The sequence below is a fragment of the Sander lucioperca genome, chromosome 4, assembly GCF_008315115.2.
Source record: "Sander lucioperca isolate FBNREF2018 chromosome 4, SLUC_FBN_1.2, whole genome shotgun sequence".
Classification (NCBI taxonomy): Eukaryota; Metazoa; Chordata; class Actinopteri; order Perciformes; family Percidae; genus Sander; species Sander lucioperca.
Window position 1 is genome coordinate 9,316,230 of NC_050176.1, and position 22,036 is coordinate 9,338,265.

At 39.3% G+C, this 22,036-nt stretch overlaps 1 protein-coding gene across 1 annotated transcript in view; it reads right to left on the bottom strand.

Moving 5' to 3' along the window:
• Positions 1–19,680, bottom strand: part of tusc3 (tumor suppressor candidate 3) — an 83,212-nt gene extending 63,532 nt beyond the window's left edge. Inside the window, exon 1 of the mRNA XM_031289033.2 lies at positions 19,502–19,680. Within this exon, the coding sequence (XP_031144893.1) occupies positions 19,502–19,606 (105 nt within the window). The 5' untranslated portion in view covers positions 19,607–19,680. The remainder of the gene's footprint in view (positions 1–19,501) is intronic.
• Positions 19,681–22,036: the final 2,356 nt, after the last annotated feature.

The window sequence follows — 22,036 nt, forward strand, 5'->3', positions numbered from 1 at the left end:
CTTAAATGTGCACATGACAATTATTCACCTCAATGATACATTATTCATTTTAATGGATTAATAAACCCCTGGACTGTAATATTTCAGATGTGTTTGAGCCAGATTACTGCTCATGTTCAAAACTTTGTGCACATTCAAAATATATCCCATCTGTGCTCTCTGTGATTTGGAGGAGTTGTGATATTTTGAGAAAAATAAAGAGATAATAGGCTATTACAAGAATAAAGTCACTATATTTCAGAAAATAATCTACCTGCACCATAGCCTGCTGTGCATTACGTGATTGCTCTGCTGATACGGTAGATCTCAGACCTCGAAAAAGAAATAAATACATATTTTTAAATTTGACTGAAAGAGACAATTATATTGTTAATCGCAATTATTTCTGAGACAATTAATTGCACAGCAAAATTTGGAATGGTTACAGCTTTAGTGTTGTCACATACCCAATGTTTGCCTTGGCACCAACAACCAGACAAGCATCACTATTACATTTCTATAATAATCCCAGAACACACAAAACAAACAAAATGGTTTTCTTTCTTTTTTTTCTTCTTTTTAGTAGCCAAAAGCATGTTATAAAGGGAGCCAATGATTATCTGGCAAAATGCAAAGCAAAACAAATTTGTGTGTAAATTTGTTTCCTCAAGGATTTACATTTGTTGGGGGAATTTTATAAAAGCTTACAGCAGTCAACATCAGGTGAAAATGTTATTAAAAAAAAGTGCATCGCAGCATTTGAACAAAAAAAAAATTCTAACTCCTTGAGGGGCTAGGCAGAAAAACTACTGCATAGCAGAGAAGTAAGAGAGGTTTTTTCTGTCTCGTGCAACAAAATATGTTTTATCCTTGAGCCAGGCACCAGGGAGACAACTGTAAGAAACTAGGCAAGCCATGTTACTACTCCACAAGGCTTGTGCAATGGATAGACATGTATGGGATGAATTGACTTTAAACCCAGAGGTCATTTTACAAAACGTTTATTTGTGTCATAAGTTAGTTGACTAAAGAGTAACTTTTCTAATTGAGGTCAAGACTAACAATTACACTTTAGAAAGCCCACCACAACCAACATTATATTTTTCTGGCCAAAGTATGAGAAAAAAATAAATCAAAACCAACTTCAGAAATAAAGAAAAATGTATTTACCAGCTTGAAAACTACTAGGAATCTTAAAAAAAGGAGAACATAAATAGAGCCCTAGAGATGTGTTGGCTGTAGCAAAGAGCTATTCTCTTTTTAAAGAACACAAAGACAATATGAGTGCTCCTTCATCTTCCTGACACAAGGACAATTCATCGCTTCCATGCCTTATTATCTTTACTTCATCTCACTCTGAAGTAGGCTTAAGTAAAAGAAAAAATTATCAACTCGTTACTCAGGGAAGAATTATCCGTGAGTATTTGAGTAATCACACAAACTCAAGGCTCTGCATGTTTGGGGTCCCACTCTCACTGTGCCTGTGTGTGCAAAATAAGTGTTCATCTGCCTGATTAAGTGTTATCTTCAAACATACGGTGTTTTATGAGAAAATGATGAAATGAAATTTAGCATTCAGCTTGCTTAGTGATTTTGGTAGCATGGGTCAGCTGTGGGTGGTCTTACGGTATTAAGCAGCACTGCAGAGAAAAGAGAAAAAGAGGCACAGCTTAATGTACCACCGCATCCTTTTTAATCCATCTTACATCAACACAATAAATAGAGTCAAGATGGAAAGACTAAAAAGGGTATGTTAGAAAGATGCGGTCAATTTTGAGGGACAAGACGAGGAGGAAAGTTAGTCACGCAGACAAATTCTGTAACCCACAATGAAATAGGAGTTTTAAGGTAAGACTTAGGCGAGCATTACCTCAATTCTGCAATAATTCAACACACACACACACACAGGGGTTAAGCTTATTACAGTGCTAATCTTTTTTTTCTTTTTCATATAATCGTGGCCAAGCTGCCACTAATCTCCATTAACAACCAGGGTACAAAGTCAGTTTTCACTTTGAGCTAAAGTTGTGTAAGTGGTAAAAATATAATTCCTGTCTAAGCTTCACAAGCTTCGCACCAGTCCGTTAATTGTAATGATAACATTGTGAAGGATATATGGCTTCCTGTAGCCTTCGTCAGAAAATATAGCAACAGCTAGTGCCTAGTAAGTGAGTAAAAGTAGGCCTAGGATATGTATAGCTTTCCTGAGCTGTTGTTTTCAGCAGATAACTTTAAAAAAAAATTGCAGTCACATGCTTGTTTCCAAGTACAGATGGTAGACTAACCTGAATTCACTGCTGTTGCCAACAGTATTAATAATAATTGTTGTTAAAAAAGGGAAGTTTAAGATGAGACAGAGAGACAAGGTGGTGACTGCTGGCTAAAGCAAAAGACAGAGACAATGTGGAAGTGAGGGGCTTGGGCTCAGTAAAGGTCATGAAGTTGCGAGCCTGTCAGACTACCAGGTCAGTAGCCTTCCTCTTTTTTGCTTCCCAGGTGTGCAGTGTGTTACTACTGTCTGACCTTTAGCTCTGAACCCTCCATTTACACCAATCTCTCTCTGTCTTTTAGCTTTATGCACCTGCAGACTGTGCCAATCTGCCTGCAGTGATAATTTTTAGTGGTCAAAGTCAGGGTCAAGATCACAATGCACAATGTAACATATAAGCATATTACAGAAATACAAGTGTAACTGGCCTAGTATGCTACCTCATTAGCCTTTGGAAGTAACACTAGTATTAGTGCCTAATAACTGTGAGCTTAATGTGCTTCTAATTAGCCTTATAAGCCATTCACATTTATTATTTGCTTCTGCTTAGGTGAGCATTCAGTCTCACTAGACCTATTACACATGGAGAAAAAGCAGCTTTAGATGCACTTCTGAGGAGAATTTCCCAAAATACCATAAGTATACCTGACTGTGCAAAGGAAACAACTACCCACATGGGTTACCTTAAAATGGAAATTTACCCCAGGTAAATATGCTGCCTACAACTATAAGCAGAGTGCAGTATGTAGGATTAGATATATTTCCTATAAACAATATGTTATAACATTTGATGAAGGACAGCTGAAAATGTAAAGATAAAAATTATTTTGTTTATAGAAGTACAAGCTCAAATAGTGCTTTTTGGCATGTACCATGCTTAATAATCTTACATTGCAGTTTGTATGTGTCTATGTTTCACAGAGTCTAGTCTGTCTGTCTCATTTCTTTTTGTGTCCATCTAAAGCTTTTTTTCTGAAACGTTCAAAAGATATATAAAAACATAAATAAATGTAACTTACTTGCATATATGGTTTTATTTATTCTATTCAAACTTATTTGGTGGCCACGTCTTAAGCTTTTGGTCTGACAAAAAAGTGCTAGATTAGTTCAATGACTCACCCAGATGGGTTTTTCTCTCCCCACAAAGAGAAAGTATTACTAATTTCAATATGCGATATGAGTTGATTGCTGATATACTCATATAGGTGCCTTAAAATAGAATTTTACCTTAGGTAATTATGCTGCCAAAAACTATGAGTGGTTGGGGAAAAAATAGGGATGTCAAGCATCCAGTTATTTTCCATTAGCAATAAATCCGACAAAGAGGAGGATGATATAAAGACTTAGCATTGCTTTCTGTTGATACATATTGTAAAAAAAATTTCCAATCTCTAGTCAGCTTTTAGCACCGACTTAATGTAGGGCCCCGATGGAATCTGCACTATTTAATCAAAATTAAAACACTGTAACAGCCAGCAGGACTATGTTCTGAACTGTCCCTGTCCTAGTTTAAGTGGGTTTTAATGATTTTCTGTTGCCAAACCATTAACAGAACTAAAGTGTGCATTTATGTTATCTGGGTTTTAGTGTTGTGTGGTTGATTTAGCGTTCATGTTTATCTACATTTATTGGTGTTACCATGACCGAGACCCAGGTGGGGATTGATGGCCTCTGGGCAGTAAATGTGTTCAGTGTCAATGGAATGGTTTGTCTCCTGAGTGAATCTTTCCATGCAGCCCGCCACAATATATTGGAACATTGAAATGTGTTGTAGAATTTTTTTCCTTCAAGTTTGTTGAAACAAATGTATTTAATGCATTAATCTCAAAGTCATTATATTATAAAAAGGACAAGAAACAACATGTATATGACCAAATAATGTTTCTAGTAGTGATAAGTAATGTTTTGTTTTATATTATATATTTATTTGCATGTTTAACTTAACATACAAACATTACTCCAGGAAAAATAATGTATGTTTACTAAAGATTTTTAGCTATGACTACTAATGTAAACCTGATTTTGTCTACTGCATCAATATACTGTTCTGTTAATACAACTGTACCTGTTAAGTTTCACCTTGTGTAAAAACATAAATGGTTTAAAGCAACGCGTTTCCACGCTAATTTCTAATAAAGTCAACTAATTTGGGATAAGAGTGTAGGCTTATACATCATTTTTTTGCCAGAAAATGTTTAATGCATCATTGCTTTCCAAAAGAATTAAAACCGTAAACACAAAACAGGCATTGAGAAAAGGAGTGGAAGAGAAAGTGAGAAATTGAGGGGAAGCGAGAAAGAGGCCAGGTCTAACACAAAATGGCATTTAGCATTTATCCTGACTACAGCTTTATGCTAAACTCTTCAGTTCATCATGTTATATTACTGTATTGCTCTCTGTCTCTGTGTGTGTGTGTGTGTGTGTGTGTGTGTGTGTGTGTGTGTGTGTGTGTGTGTGTGTGTGTGTGTGTGTGTGTGTGTGTGTGTGTGTATTTAATAACTTACTTTGGGGCCATAGATAACCTGTCAGACAGGCAAGCTTAGACAGAGTTGTAATTCATAATAAATCTCAATGCAATCGGGCAGAGGAGGATGAGCAGTTTTCTAACTTTTTCTTTTGGGACTTTCACTTTCAGATGAATTTTTCAACCTTAATAATCAACGCAGTCTAGAAGTTAGAGATGTCAGCCCCTTACCACCCCCACACCACACCACCACCTCCTCCTCCAGCTGCATCTATAATACTGTGGTCGAACATCTCCCAGGTGCGATTGTGTTTGACTGAGCAAATGAGGAGGAGGAGAAGAACCAGAGAGGCCGCGGTGATTACTTGACATTCCCAAGAAAAAATAAATGCTTTCAAAATGCTATGTTAACATAATTCAATAATTCATAACTAGCATGATTATTTCTCGGTGTAGCTTTACCTAACAAGGTCCCACTCTGGCCACAGCAGCAAACAAGGCAAGACAAAACTCTGGAAAGAGAAATCTGCCTATCTCACTTTCTCTCTCCCCCTTTTCTCGTCCGTACTTACCCTCTCATGACAAGTGTTTTCAATAAGCCGGTCTTATGACAGCCTCTCTATCACGCAGAGAAACACAAAGGAACACAAACACACACACACACACACACACACACACACACACACACACTCAGCCCTGTGCGGAGTGTTAACAGGCTTTCTGCCAGTGAAGCAGAAAGACTAAGAGTTTAATAAGACAGAATCATCAGATATCTGTGACAGGCAACATGTACACACAGCTCCACTATATGGCTTTCAATCTAACAACCTACATAGTGAAGAAGACTGTGTGTACGTATGTGCATACGTATTAACGTGTTGTGCGTTTCTGTGTGTAGCTGTGTGTTTATATGTGAGATTGTGTGTGGCCTATGAACCGTCACAGCGACACAGGTCTGTCTGGGAGGATAAGAGTGAGACGTCTTTATCAGCCAGAAGCCAGACAGACACACATTTACACACACACACACACACACACACACACACAGTGGGATAATATGCCACCTCATATCAGCTATACAGCAAGGACTGTCACAAAAGGGGGTGGGGGGTGGGGGGAGTAGAGGCATGGAGGACGACGGAGGAAAAGTTGAGGGATAAAGAAATAAAATGGAAAATAAAAATGGGATGAGAAGAGAAAGAGAAGGGAGGCAAAGGAAAGAGTACTGTTATGGCAACATTTCCCTCTGGAGAAACCAAAAGGTCTCACTATCTCAGCATTAGTTGTCCTGACACAGCAGGCAGACAGCACTGAGATTTTAGCCTGTTTCAGTTCCGTTACACAGAAGTCAATAAGAGAGTCAATTACTGACAGAGACTTACATTATATTCATGACATATGAGATGGATAGTAGAAACGTGAAAGATCCCCATGTTACTTGCAAGGGTTCAACTCAAAGACATTTGTAGAGCTGTGTGAGGGTGAGGGTTAGGGTTAATGCCCAGCATGCGTTGACAATATAACAGTGTATTCATTAAATTTGGGTTAAATTACCTTGAACTAGGGTCCAAAATTAGCACCCGCCACTGGCGAGTAAACAAAGAAGTAAAGAAGTTGGCAGGTTGATGAAATAGGCCTACTTCTGTACTTCAACTAGTTAAGCTGATTGACCATAGGGCTGCTCGATTATGGAAAAAAATATATTCACAATTATTTCAGTTAATATTGAAATCACGATAATTTAACATGATTACTCGTTGACTTCTTAAAAAAACAGTGGAAAAAGTTTAACTGTGAAATTTACCTTAATACTTTTCCTATTTAAACTATTTTTTTCACTCAGAACACGAGAAAATAAGAGTTTACTTGCAAAACCTAATGAGCTAAATCATTTTTTCCCCGATTATTCTGTTTTTGTGATCATTGGGAGACGAAATCATAATCACGATTAAATTTCCATTAATTGCACAGCCCTAATTGACCAGAGTTTTTGTTTTGCATTGACCGTGCACACTGGTGGCGGAATGCAACGTATGACCGTCAGTAACTGTATAGCAATTCTTTAATTGACCCTGGCTGTCTACCGTTGCTACGGTTACGCACTGGTAAGGGTAATCGAGCCGGGTATCACAGAGGAGAATTTCACACAACGGGAAAGAGAGTCTGCAGTGTGGCGAAACAATAAGGGGGTGAGGAGAGATTGGCTTTTTATGACAGTAATGCAAATACAGTGAGCGATAAAATGCAGCGCACAGGTAGACAACTCATAGGACCTGCTTGTGTGTTTGTTTCTTCAGTTTCATGGCTGGTAGAAATATATTTGTGGCCGGTAACTTTTTTTTAGTTTAAAAGCTTTTGGCAGATAGGCCAAAAGGGGAATTTTGCCTTGAACGACTGACTTTGGCTAACGTGACATCCATGTATGCTTTTTAGGCACTTGCAGCACCACGTGGGATATGTCAGAGCTTTTAAACAAAATCAGAGTTTCCAAATGGTCAATACAAACATGGTAATTACTAGGGCTGTACTAGGGTCTATTCATGCCAAAACGTCAAGGTACGGAGGTAACGGTCCGGTGCACGCATAATACTAAGCAAGCAAGCTTATACTAAGCAAAAGAGAGAAAGACAATTCAGAAGGAGCAAGTGCCTATACCGCTGATGAATGACATTGAGAACTTCATGTTCACAACAACAAGGAAACATTCTGCACTCCTCTCAGACTTAATAGGGCTGGCCCCGGAAATTAGCTTCAGAAATGTCAGGAAAAGTTAGGAGGAAGGGGCAAGGGGAGGGAAGAAGAAAGCAAAGAGAACAAGGGAAGGACCAGATGGAGGAGAAAATTAGGGAACAAGGTAAAAGAAAAGAGAAATCTTTTCATGACACCACATGATTATTAAGAGGTGAACAGAGAAGTAGGGAAAAGGGGTGGACAGGGGGATGGAAAGCAAGAGACGGAAGTCATTTTGCCACTCATAAAATTTGTTATAGAAGTGTTGGAAAGGGGAGGAAAAAAAGGAGGAGGAGAGGGAGGAATAACAGAGAAGGAAAATGACTTGGAAACACAGGCCATCAGTCATCGGGAAAGCAGGTCTGACACTACTGCATCAATAATTCAGATGACTACGGCTAATGAGCGAGATCTAAACAAATCACCCCTGAATTCACTGGGAGAGCACTGAAACATTTCACTGTGCAAAATATGGCACCATTATAGCTGCAGTTTGGGCTGTATTGGCAACACACAAGGGAAAGGGGGTTGGATTCAGTATTCATCTCTCTTGAACCCTTGAATCCTTCGCATTCATTTTCATGAGGAAAAAGAGGACAGTGAGAATCAACAAAAGTGAGGCATGCATGTAGGGCTGAAACGATTCCTCGAATAACTCGAATAATTCGATTACAAAAAATCCTCGAAGCAAAATCCTTTGCCTCGAAGCTTCGTTAAGTCAACGTAATTAAGGTTGTACGGCTCACTGTGTTTCCGCACGGAGGGTTATTACTAGCGCACAACAGGTTGACGCTTCTGTGGACACAAGACTGACGACCCAGATTACAAATGAATGAAGACGAAAATAGCGAGGGTCTAAGAGAAGAGACAGGCGAGAGAAAACAACAGAAAGTTTGGGATCATTTTAAGCTGCAAACATGCTGCTACATCATCTCTGTAGAAAACATTCAGTCTACTCATCCATTCCACGGAGCGAACCCGACACAAGGTAATAAACGTAACGGTTTGCTACTAATCTTTGGAAACTTAGCTGCTGCCGGAGACAAACCGGCTCCCCCCCCCCAGCATGGCCACTTAATATGCACGTGAATGATGTCATCATGCCGGTGATGTCTGCATTCTTTATTCTTTCTCATCACTCAGTATTAGGGCGCTGACACACAGAGCCGATTATCGGCCGTCGGACTGTCTGGCGAGGTCGGTGACTCGAGTCTGTTCGGTGTGTCTGCGGAGACATCGGCCTTCATTTTGGCCGACCCGACATGTTCAGTCGGAGACAGGGCAGTCGGGGCTCACCCGGAAATGGCGAGTGGATGAGCCGCTCAAAATCTGACGAAAATCTTTTAAACTGACCTTTGTTGATCTGAAATGAAGACAGATTCAGCAACTGCATGGCCTATTTCTCGCTTAAAATGTTTTCAGAAACACGTTTCGGTGAACTATTTTAGTACAATATGAGATCGTATTCTGAACAAGCCGCCATGAAAGTCTGGCTGTGAATTTCCAGAGAAAAAAGACCCACGTGACGCGTTCGTCCAATCAGCTGCCGGTTTTCATTTTCTGGGAAACAATCATAGACTGTTAATAGAAACAATACAGAGAAGCGCCGCCTGCTGCTATGGAGACGTATTACGTTTCGTGCACGCGCAGAGCGTACGCTCAAGTCGGCGTCGCCTCAGTGTGTTTCGAGGCATTTTTTGGACCTCGGGGACCCGACTGATCAGTCCGACTGCCTTTTCTGCCGACGGTCGGCCGTCTGGTTGGTGTGTAAGCACCTTTAGGCTTCTGAAAATGTGTCTCCCAGAACAGTGTAGTTGAATAGCCCTGCTGTAAGCTTTGTACAGTCACATTTACCCTCTGGTTAGTGAACAGCTCTTTTGCATATCCAGTGCAAAGAGCCAGAGGCAAGAAGGGGAAGGGGGTGAAAAATATTAACATTTGGGCCACCAAAAATATACTTTTTTTTAAGGGTCTTGGAATTTGGCAATAAAAAAATGTTGCTTTTTCTAAAAAAGGATATACAAAAGTATATATACAAAAGACAGGTTTCCTTTTTTTTAGTAAACAGCAATAATAAATATTTACTATAGCTGTTTACTAAGTATTTCTTACTAAGTATTTCTTATCCGATTACTCGATTAATCGATGGAATAATCGGTAGAATACTCGATTACTAAAATAATCGATAGCTGCAGCATGCATGCATAAAAAAGGAAAACCAAAGACCCATTTGGCGAAAGACCGTAATAAAAGGCAGAAATAAACGAGACTATGATAAAGTAGATGGAAAAGGAAAAAAAAAGGAAAATAAGAAATGAAAAGAGAATTCTCTGTGAGAGTGTTGACAGTGGATACAGCTGGAGTGTAGGAGACACACAGAAAGGTAAAGACAAACCCAGATAGCATTAAGGATTGATCATGCTTTTTTTTCTCCTTTTGAAACAGATACATCTAACACATCATATAGGCTACATTTTAACATGGCAAAAACGAATGCATTAAACTGTAATTTTAGCAATTAGTGGGAAAAGCTTCTTCTCACAGAGTATACTTGCACTGTACTATAAAATCCATGGGCAAAGACTGTGTGAACTGTGAGCAATGGTTTATTCTCCGATGAACAGGTCAGACAGAAAACCAAGAGTTAATAGCACTTACACAGTGTTTAGCTTCATAAGCCCCAATCTAAACTCAGCGAGTGGCTTGGGTTATGCCCTGAAGCGCCTAGCCAGTAGTTTATTGGGCCTCAGCGTGCAGAGGTTGCAGGCTCTTATTATTCCGATCCACTTATTCGACTGGTCCCTGGGTGTGCTAGCAAGCCCACTACTTTGAAATCTCTATCTCTCTGTAGATATATAACTCTCTAGATATATAATTCTCCTCCTCAGACCTGCTGCCTTGGACATTTTTTCTCTCTTTACTCCCCTGACTCCATAGGCCTAGGTATAGGAAGTGCTTACATTGGTTCTTTCTTTGTGCTGTAGTCAGCCTTAAGACAGAAACACAACACAAGCTAGATATAATATCTAGCAGAGCTGGGGTGATGAACGAGGGAGTATTGAAGGGATATAAATATTCTCTCTTTCCATGACTATTTCTTCCACTCCCTGAGGGGCGTATAGCAGGGTTTAGAAAGGCAGGGCTTTACACTGCCCTAACTTTTTTTCTACCTTTTTATTATTTTTTAGTTATTTCTTTAAATGTATTTATTTCTTCCCCCATGTCTGTCACAATCACAACTCAACTTTTTCCTTAAGTTGTCCTTTTCTCAGACTCTATTTTTATGTTTATTTATCCACCCTATCAGTGCTCTTACTGGCTTTGACAGTAATACAATTTTTCATTGGCAAGATACAAGACAACTTTGTTGCAAAGAGTTGTGCTGTATTGTGCCGATCCGAAATTTTAGCGCAAACTTAGGCAGCGAGACTACCAAGACGACTTACTCTGCCCTCTAAGCTAAAGAGCCACGGTGCCCATCCTCAACTGAACCTTACTGTCAGTCAAATGATTTGCAAAAGATGTGATTTCATGTAGACAAGAAGAAGAGATGTAAGCCAGATTTATGCTTAATTGCAGTTTAAAGAGAGTCCTACACTACATCAAGTTTTGATTTATGGATTTCACCATTGATATTACCACAGCAACACTAGACTGGTATCATAAATGATCACGCCGTAATAAACTTTATTATCTTCTGCACAGTAATATTAGCCCCTTTCACACAGCCTGTTCAAGACGGGATTGTTGTGCCTTTAAGCCGCCTAGCAGCCGCCTGTGTGAAATTACCAAGACAGAATGCAGGGACAGAGTTGTGAATTCATTAGTTGGCGTAGACACAACAATGTTGTTACATTTTTAAGGATTCCTTCTTTGCGCTGTTAATGCAACAAAGAAATGTTCTACTGCTCCTTACTATAGAAGACTTATAGTGTTGCCTCCCTTGCTGCCTTTGTTAGATTTCACTAGAGTCCAGCAATGTTTTAGTCCCATTTGATTTTGGTGTATGACAAAGAAAGTGTGAATAAACTTCACTAAAAAGGCTTTTATAAAAGCAATTGCAACCCCTGAATGGCTAACGCCGCCTTCCCACTGGCAGTTGAAATCAGCTCCGATACGGCTTCGAAATGACCGGAAGTCATTCATTTCCTATGGAGATTCGCAGACTGCATGCGAATGGGTCCAGAACTGGGTCCGAACGAGTGCGGTGCGAAAAAAAATCGTGTCAGTTGGTCATCCGGATGCGTTCAAAAAATTGAACTCTTGCGAAAGGCTACAGACGGTTCCTATCCGACAATTCCAGCGGAAGTTAGCGTTGCTATGGTACTGAAACAAACCTGCTAATGCTAATTGGTTAGCTAGCAACAGACATCGAACTATTGACATTATACCGCTATATCACATTTAACCGACGTGACATGTCAACGTCCTGGGCAACTTTTCTACACACAGCAGCCTTTCTATATATATCTGTATAAGAGAGGTCATAGAGAATCGTACATTCAGACACTCATCAGTCGTTCCAGTCTCTCTGCCATTTTTGTGAGTCGCTTCCGAAGCTTTTCAACGGTGTAGTACGACATCCGCTGGGCGTATTGCGTATTACGGAGCTGATTTCAAGTGCCAGTGGGAAGGCGGCATCAGTCCTTGCTTAAAGAAGTTAGTATTAAATTCTGCTCCAAAAAATGTAGATAATGAAACTAGATAAAAACAGTTCGGCTCCTCTGTGTAATATGATCACTGTAAAAGAAGCCAACAGAAGTAAATCCAAATGCCAAACAATAGCAAATCCTACATTACATTAAAACTGAACCCGACACCTGGCACCATTATTTTAATGTCAAAAGTCTCTTCTGCTCGCTCTCTCAGCCCCTCTCACTACACTGCAAACACAGACTAAACATGCATTTAGTGAAGAGATGTATCGGCTCTGATACTGCCTAAAACGCTGGTATCGGTATCGGGAAGTACTGGAGTTAATGCACCGATCCGATAGCACGTAATAAAGCCCTAAAGAAAATCTACATTAAATTAGTTTATTTACGTTCTTTTTCCGTTATAACGGACTGTCAAACTGGATAATAAAAGAAAGTTCTGTGGTGTTCACTGTTTGTGTTTGTTCATGTTTCACAAAGAGTTTAACCTGAGCCAGACTGACAACAAAGATATAAAAATCATATCACATCCATACAGGGAATAGTAATATACAGTTGTTAAAACATAATAAAATATATGACACACTGGTATTGGATCGGTACTCGGTATCGGCCAATACACAAGTTCAGGTATCAGAATCGGTATCGGGAAGCAAAAAATGGTATCGGGACATCTCTAATTTAGTGCACCAGTAAAATAAAGACATGATCTCGTCTACTATGGAGCGGCCATTCTCACCACAATGAGTCAGTATCTAGAGAACCAAAGAGAGGAAATGAGACAAGGACAAACAAAATAAACAACGCTTTGAATATCGATGTAACAAACGCATTTGAATGTTTGAATGTTTCAGGACAGCTTTAATTAACTTAACCTTTTAACCTTTAGCCCTACACAGCCCACAGTTTAGTGTAGCGGCCAGGGGAAGACGAAGGGCAGCGAGGGAGAGCAAAAGTTGGTGAGATGCTGCTTCACCATTTTGTCCATTTCCAGCTAAATGAGATCTTCCTCCGCCTCCTCCTCTCCCCTTTGCCATGGCCCCAGGCAGGCAACTGGGAAAAACATTTCTCACATTATAACCCTTCAATATATCTCCTGTGGCTCATTGGAAGTATGTCTGTCTGTCTGTGTGTGTCTGTGTGTGTGTGTGTGTGTGTGTGTGTGTGTGTGTGTGTGTGTGTGTGTGTGTGTGTGTGTGTGTGTGTGTGTGTGTGTGTGTGTGTGTGTGTTTGTGCTAGTGTAGCACGTGTGACTAGCTCCTGTCTGCTACTTCTGGTACAGATTCACACAGGATGGACCAAATGTTGGTGGACACTAGGGCTGGGGCGATATGCTTTTCTCCCGATTCGATTCCTTCATACCAAGCAAACCAATAATAGCTGGATACTTTTTAGCTAGGTACATGATTGAGAAATGCTCTCACTTATTAGATAATGCAATGTGTCCTTGAGTCAGTGCCTAACAGCAGACCGTGGCTATAATGGGCAGCTCCCTGGTGTAATTCTGTGAATGTGAATCAAGGCCTTGCTGAAAATAAGCACTGATGTCAGCAGACTGTCCCTGGGTAAAACATGTTAAAAATAGGAGATTGTTCATTAATAACTGTAAAATATAAGTTTTAAACTCCAAATCGCAACTCCTATATTTAGGGCTGTCCTCGACTAAAGAAATTCTTAGTCGACTAACACTTATATGATTTTGTCGATTAATCAATTAGTTGATGTAATCGACAGAGCTGTGCTCTTTGAGAGGTGGTTAAGACTAGAAAAGCACAATATAAATGTAGTTAATTAACCATCTGTAAAACTGAGTTTCTCCACAATTAATCCTGCAAAAGCACCACTTTAAATGTTGTGCTTACCAGAAATGTGCTCATAAGTTTCTTGGAAATGAGTAATTAAGCATGAATAAGCATAAAAGAGGTGGCAGCCCTACCTATATTATCATTGTTTTATTCATCAACAGACTACAGTAGGCTTTTTCCCTCAAAGCTTTGCTAGACAAATGTATTTAAAGCAGAATGCTGGACAAATGAATGAGAGACTAGTATCTTCTTCAGTGTTGAACTATGAAAAAAAAAATTATTACGGCTAAATACGTCCTTCTTGTAAAGGTTAACTTTACAAGAAGTGGCATATGTGCGTTGATATTTGCACAGCTTCACTCCACTGGTTGTGACACATTCATTATACATACACCTCACAAGCCATCGTTATTAGTGATAGAAAAGAAGAAGTGTTTACAGCGAACTGGAGGGCAAATATGTCAGTCTCAATTATTCATTCACTCTCTCTCATTTCAAATGCCTTTTCAGCAGTTAATCTGTCCATTTATTCATTAGTTTATTCTTCCACTGCGTCAGCTCTTTCTTCACCCATTTGTGGACATGTTCAATTCTTTATTTATTTGTTAAAATATTTCTTCACATGTCATGTATTTGTCCACGGATTTCATCATTTATTATTTCCGCAGTTTGTCCACTCAATCACTTTTCTATTCATATGCTAAGTCAGCTGCACGGAAGGTGCAGATGAGGTGGTGCAACAGTAATATTACAACAACACTGTGACTTGGTTAAAAGTCCTTATTCTACTTTGTTTAAGAATGCTTGATTCTGATTGGCTGGGAGGAGGGTATTAACCCGGCAGGTTGCCCGCTGACTGAGCACAGCGTCATCAAATAGTAGATCAATACGCCGCCTGTATTTTTTTTCTATCACAGAAATTTCAAACATGAGGTCCATTGTAAAAATAAACCTGGTTTAAAAAAGTTTCTAAAAATGTGTCGGAAATCTATCGGAGGGTCAGTCGATACATAGTTTCGCGAGCAAGATACAATGTAGCAACTACGCTATTAAACTAACGTTAGTGATCAGATGCAGCCTTGTGTGGTTGCTATAGAAACTAATTAACGTTAGCTACAGTTGAGCTAACGTTATTCGCCGTAGTTCTAAAGATTACAGTGTTTTAAAAATGGACAAATTCATTGTCAATTTTAATATATTTGGAGGAGGGAAGACATTTGAGGACTGGTTAAAGAGCGACGAGGCCGAAAAAGACAAGGCCCAGGGTTAGGGCTGAACGATTTTTGAAAATAATCTAATTGCGATTTTTTTCCCAAATATTGCGATTCGATTATTTTTTTAAGCTTTGTCTTCTGTATTATTCAACAAAGACAAGCAATACATCATTTTATAGTATGAACAACACACAGTTACACACTAGACAGTTAAATAAGTAAAAATATAGTATACACACACACACACGTGTATTTTTTTTTTTACAGTGCACAGAGAGGAGCTGCCTCCAGCCCCTCCCCCTCGTGAAGTTGCGTGCTGCCGTGTGCACTTGTTCAGAGAGGCTATCGTTACGTTAGCTAGTTGCTGGTGTTCTTGCCGTAGGATTAACTGTACTAATAAAACCGTTGAAACACCGCGGCCGCGCTGCTGTGAAAGCTCCCCGAACGTCATTTATCAGTCTGGTTGTTACCCCTCTCAGTGGCAGCTCCTCCATTCCATATCTTTATAACGGAGCTAACCGCTAACCGGAGCTAACCACTAATCAGAGCTAGCTAATAGTTGCCAACCGAGCCTTGAGTTCTGCGTGTCTGTATCCATTAACTGCACGTATGGACTTGAACCAGAATAAAACCCTTCATTTTATTAAAGTGGCTGTAAAAGTTTTAAACTACAACTCAGAGTTGTTTGAATGACAGAAATCAGCTCAAGGTACGGCATAGTGTTAGCGTGCTAGTTGATGCTTTCTCTGCGGAGTGCAGACTGATTTGCTCTCGCGAGTCATGTGACCAAATCACAGCCTTTGCGATTAGGAAATCGCGCTTTAACATATCGCGATATTATCGCAAATGCAATTAATCGTTCAGCCCTACCCAGGGTCCCCGTTTCCGAGATCTAACAGATGAGGAGCTGCGTACAATTGAAGACGGGGCCCTTGAATCAAACACGAAAAAGGCAACTGCCTTTTCTATCAAGGTTTTCAACGAGTGGAAGAGCCACCAGAAGGATAGACTGACAGTGACAACTGACCCCGACTGTGGTTGCTATAGAAACTAATTAGCTACAGCTGAGCTAACGTTATTCACCGTAGTTCTAAAGGGGACTACTTTTTGAGGGAGATGAACTCAAACAGAGTATACATTTACTAAGCATGCAATAAGAATAAGAAAAAGCATAATTATTAAAGTATTTTAATTGTTTTATTATGTTGGCAAGCAAGAAGTAGAATAAACAGGATAATCACCTCAAGGTAGGGCAATAAACAGTTTGATATGCCCGGCTTGTGGACGGCTTACCTTCCACAAGCCGGGCATATCAAACTGTTGATTGCCCTGCCTCTTGGTGATTATCCCTTACATGGAGCGGAGGATGCCGCGGGGGAGGGATAACAACCAGACTCTGATAAATGACGTTCTGGGAGCTTTCACAGCAGCGTGGCCGCGTTGTTTCAACGTTATATTAGTACAGTTAATCCCACGGCAAGACCAGCAGCAGCATGCTACTAACGTAACGATAGCCTCTCTGTCTCTGAGTGCAACGTTGACACTGTCATGCACGCGGCACGCAACTTCATGAGGGGAAGGGCTGGAGGCAGCTCCTCCGAAAAAAAATACACCGTTGTATATACTGTATATACTATATTTTTACTTATTTAACTGTCTAGTAAAGTTCAAAGACAGTGTTTAAAAAGTGCAATCCACATGTTTACATGTTTATTACAGTAAATAATAATTAAATAATCTAAATACTACTACGTGTTGTAAAGCCACATATTTGTTTTTATATTTCTGCAATCTGCACTTTAGTTTGTGTGATTTGTTTCTGACTTTCATATGAATGTTTACACCAGGCTTGGTCAGTGCTCAATATACTACTGTGACTGAAGTAGTTAAATAAAAGATGTCACTCATATAAATTCATGCATCACCTAATTTCATCATGACATACAGGCCTGGCCTCCAGGAAAGAACAGTTTGTTTAATCTATCTAATCTTGTGTTGTTCATACTATACAATGATTTATTGCTTGTCTTTGTTGAATAATACAGAAGACAAAGAGCTTAAAAAATAATCGCATATTAAATCATTCTTAGAATTGATTGACAATACCTTTGCGTCATATATCGGTGCAAAGTTGTTGCACAATCCACATAGAAAAGGTCTATTTTCATTTCAGCTCAAATTGGCCAACATATCGGTAATCGGTGAATCTTTCCCTTCTAAAATTGGTATCAGTCTCAAAAAGCCCATATCGGTCAGGCCCTAGGCTAATTGGTTTGCCCTCTTGTGGACATAACACACAAGAACAGATATTTGAATATATTCAGACCGATGTGTTTTTTTTTCCCCGAAGGAATATTCGGGGGAAAAAAGGCCAACAAATAACGCAACTACGATTTATCTTGTGATTGTTGTGATAACTTTCCAGAGTTGTAAAATCCTGTCTGTGTGTTGCTTTATCGCAGGGCTGTTTTCGGTCTGAATCCATGTAGGAGATGTGCCCAACAGAGTGTAAGGACTTCATTACCATCTATGATGAGGACGCACATTTTTTATTTTATTTTGGACTGAGTAAAAGACACAAATGGTGCTCATGTTAGATGCAAGCAAAGGCACAAAATGTGAGTCACACAGATGAAACCTGTGACTGGACATGTAAGCTGTTTAGTGTGAGATAAACGGCTCTGCAGGTGAGTTGAACTGTTGTGTAATTGGACAAAAGGTCATGAATAATAAAGTTTGACCGCCTAATCTCACAGTCGATGTGAGATGGTTGAAAACTCCAGACAAGCTAATAAGTAGAACTCGAGTATAATTCTGTCAAATTCCCAGGGTCAAAAATGAACTTTCACACTCAAATTAATAGTATGTGTCATAACTCAGGAGTGCATCAGTAATTATCTTTAGAAGCCTATTTTTAATAAAGAAAAAAATATATATGGATAACAAAAAGCAGGAAGGACCAGCAGCACATAACTAAATTATATAAATCCGCTGTTACATGTCACCCCATATGCATGATAAATCATTAGGCCTAGGCTAGTCTCGCTTTGCCAGACCCTCCTCCAAAGTGCGCTGGAGGCGAGTCTGGCTTCTCCACATAGCATTTGGGAATGGGAGGAAAACGTGCTCTGTTTATTGGCATTTCTTTAAACCAATCACAATCATCTTGGGGGCGGTGCTCAGCACCGGAGAAAAGCCGTGGTGCCGCTGCAAAATAGGCTCTGAAGGAACTTGTTTTGGTGGAACATGGCACGTTACGTTTAAAAGTTATTATAGTCATGCAACAGAAAACTCAGATTTGACAGATCAGTCTAGCTAGCTGGATTTACCCAGCAGAGATCTGAGGAGCAGTTAACCATAGTCCTCATAAATCGACCGGAGTTTAAAATGCCAACACAGCCCAAGGCAACGGGTATCCGGCCTAAATGAGTGAAATCCGGCGGCAACAGAGCAATCCCGGAACGTCAAGGATATAGTTTATCACCAATATAGTATATGTGTTCATCATTACTTTTATTAGAGAGCAAGTACATAATATAACCAACAATATATTTAAAAGTAATGTCAGTCGATTCAACACGATGCAGGTGAACAGACGTCTTTTGAGCCCAGTGACAAATGTCAGATCAAGCCAACAAGTCAGAAGAGCTTCCGTTTCACTTCTCTTTCAGTTAAACCACGCCACCATACCCAGCACTTCAATGAAAGAAGCACATATGTATCTCACACTAACCAACAGTAGTAACAGGATATTCCGGTGCACTACAACAACCTAATTCAGCTAGCATGCAGCAATCTATTGTTGTTATTGTGAGATTGTCGCCAGCATCGTCTAACGTCAGCTACCGAGAAGTAAAACACAGCACTTCCTGCACTTACGAATTTCAAAATAAAATCCTTATTGGCGAAAGCGAAATAATGCTTTTAAGCAACATTAGTGAAGCTAAAATATTATAAGAGTGTCAATGCAAACACGTGGGATGTTTTAGTAGTGTTCCCAGACCAAAATTGACGTCTTACAGAATACTGTAGACTGACGTTTACGTTACACATTAACGTTAGCTAACGTTAGCTACATTAGCTTGCAATGCCTAACCATGCATGTACGTTTGACACATTATGCAGAACAGTAACACAGCTTAACCAAACAAGAAAGGGACCATTACGTAACGTAAAAAGACAACTAGTAAGCAGTGTCTCTTTCAGTTGTTACATCATACAAGAGGCGTTTATTTTATTGAGCCCCAAAGAGAAACGTTAGCTAGATAACCAGCACGTCGCTCCGACAAACTTCCTGTCTATCCTGACTAGCTAACGTTTATGCTCATTACGTTACAGCACAGCTATATTCGCTAAAAAAAATATTTAAGCGGATGAAGCTTTACCTCTTTCTTCTTTTGTCCTCCCCCCGGCGGCAGACATAGCAGCAAGAGGAAGAAAACACACAAGACCGGCAGGTGAACGAAGAATTTAGTCCAAACAGACGCCATGACGGAAGGATGCTCTGACTGCGAGACACGTCTACGACAATGGATGTTCTGTCGACCAATCAACGGAAAGAGAGTTGAAGCGCGGAAGCCTCTGGATTTTGTAGTTTTATAGGCTGACTAAATTTACTCACAAGTCTTGCACAGACTACTTTACATTTACATCTAGAGGTCATATTTTTAATTTCAACTTTAGGGGAGGAATCTATAAGGAACTGTTGAAGCTGTTTTAATTATAGCCTGGTCTTTAGGAATAGGCTATTTAATTGTCATACATTGCTGCATAATAGTAAGACTCAACATGACATATTGAACTGAACAGTGTATTGAGAAAAGGGCAAGCTAAGTGTAGGCCTTATTCTGAATTATGCCGTAGCATATGATGTGTGTGTGTGTGTGTGTGTGTGTGTGTGTGTGTGTGTGTGTGTGTGTGTGTGTGTGTGTGTGTGTGTGTGTGTGTGTGTGTGCGGCGAAGCACTTTGTAACTGTGTGTTTTAAAAAGTGCTAGACAAATAAAGCTTTACTTACTGCATTAAAAATTGATGATGTTTATTAACTATTTTATGGCTTTTCAAAGCACATACGTAAGAATTATATAAATGTTCATCCGAAGTCACTATATAAAACTATCAGTATTATTTTAATCTACATACTACCATTTTTTAATGTATGTTATTTTGTTATTAGTCCATTAGGAATGTGTTTTACTCTCAGAAAACTTGAAATGAGTAAGATGGCTGAGTGGAAATTTTCCCCTGATTAAGTTACTGGTCTAAAGCTTGGCCTGCTATTTGTCAAAAGTGTGACCGAATGTGACGTCTGAACCATGGACTGCCGTATTTATCTCTTTGTTTCTCCGTCATTTGCGAGTGGTGAGATTGTCGCAGACACTTCATGGAGTTAATTGAGGGGTACAAATGATTTATGTGAAATCACTGGGGGTGACATGTCTCCCTGTCTCTCTGTGAAATTATACCTCAGCACTTTGTGACTAACGTAATGCGGTACATTAGCCTTGCAATAAACATTACTATTGCCTCTGTAAAACTGTTCATAGTCAGAGCAGAGGTGACTATTTTTTATTTATTTTTTGATACTGTAATTGATAGGCTATATGTATGCAGATGCTGTACACCTTTTAATGCAGTCTAATGCAACAACGCAAGAAACTGCAGCTTAATTATCTTAACAGCCTCTCAGCAAATTGACTAAATTATATTTAAACGAAAATATATAGTTACATATATAGGCCTATATACTGTATATACATATACAGGCTTATATTTATATATATAATACAAAGAATATTGTACTGGATGTCATTACATTGGGCATGGGTATTTGTTGTACGTAAGTAAGTAAAAGTAAGTAAAGCTTTATAGCACTTTTTAAAACACACAGTTACAAAGTGTTTCGCACACACACATACACACGCACACACACTAAAGTATAAATGCATAAAGTAAAAATGTATTATAGTAAAAACACAGCACAATATGAGACAGACAAACCAAACCAACACACACACAAACACACACACACACACACACACACACACACACACATGCACACACACACACACACTACTGAAATGGAACCGATGTTGGAATATTAAAGCCAATGCACCGTGAAACAATCAGTACGTGTTGCAGTCTTGTTAAACCACAGTTCATTCGCTCTATAGCAACTCTATCATGGAAGCATCCCCAGACTTGTTGGGCTTGGTTGCAAAATTTGTCAAATGATTTTCTTTTAATTGCCTTGCATGGTTATTATGTAGAACTGAAGTTGCTGAACTTTTAAATGTAAAGGTCACATACGTTAATAATCTGCTGCGTTCGGTAAACGTTTTGTTTCCAGGACGGCTGTTCAAGCGTTTTTCTGAATTAACTGATGCAGTATTTGCAACAATATTTCCCCAAACCCAAAGATATTCAGTTTACTATCATAAATGACTAAGAAAATCTGAAAATATTCACATTCATGAACCAATGGCCAGTGAATCTATGACAGTTAATCAATCTTTGCAATTATTGCAGATTCATTTTCTGTAAATCAACAAATTACATAATCTAATTATTCAAAACTACAACTGCTCAAACAATTCTGCTGTCATGGAGAGATAACAACGTTCACAAAGTTTTTATTCGCCCAAATGGAGATGTAAAGAGCCAACTCAATTAAATTCAGACTAAAATAAACATTTGTTCAGTATTATTCATCAGACCAGCTCTGATCAAATACATGTGGCCCATATGTATTATTATTATTATGTATTATTATATGCTATTTTATGTTAAAAGGGAAAGTTTGGATATTTTGAGGAGTTGTGAGGTACTTATCTAGAGCCAGTATGTTACCTAGATGGTGATCGTCACGCCCCCAGTTTGTACCTTGCTTAACTTCTGATGTTAGTATACCTGCTTGTCCAAA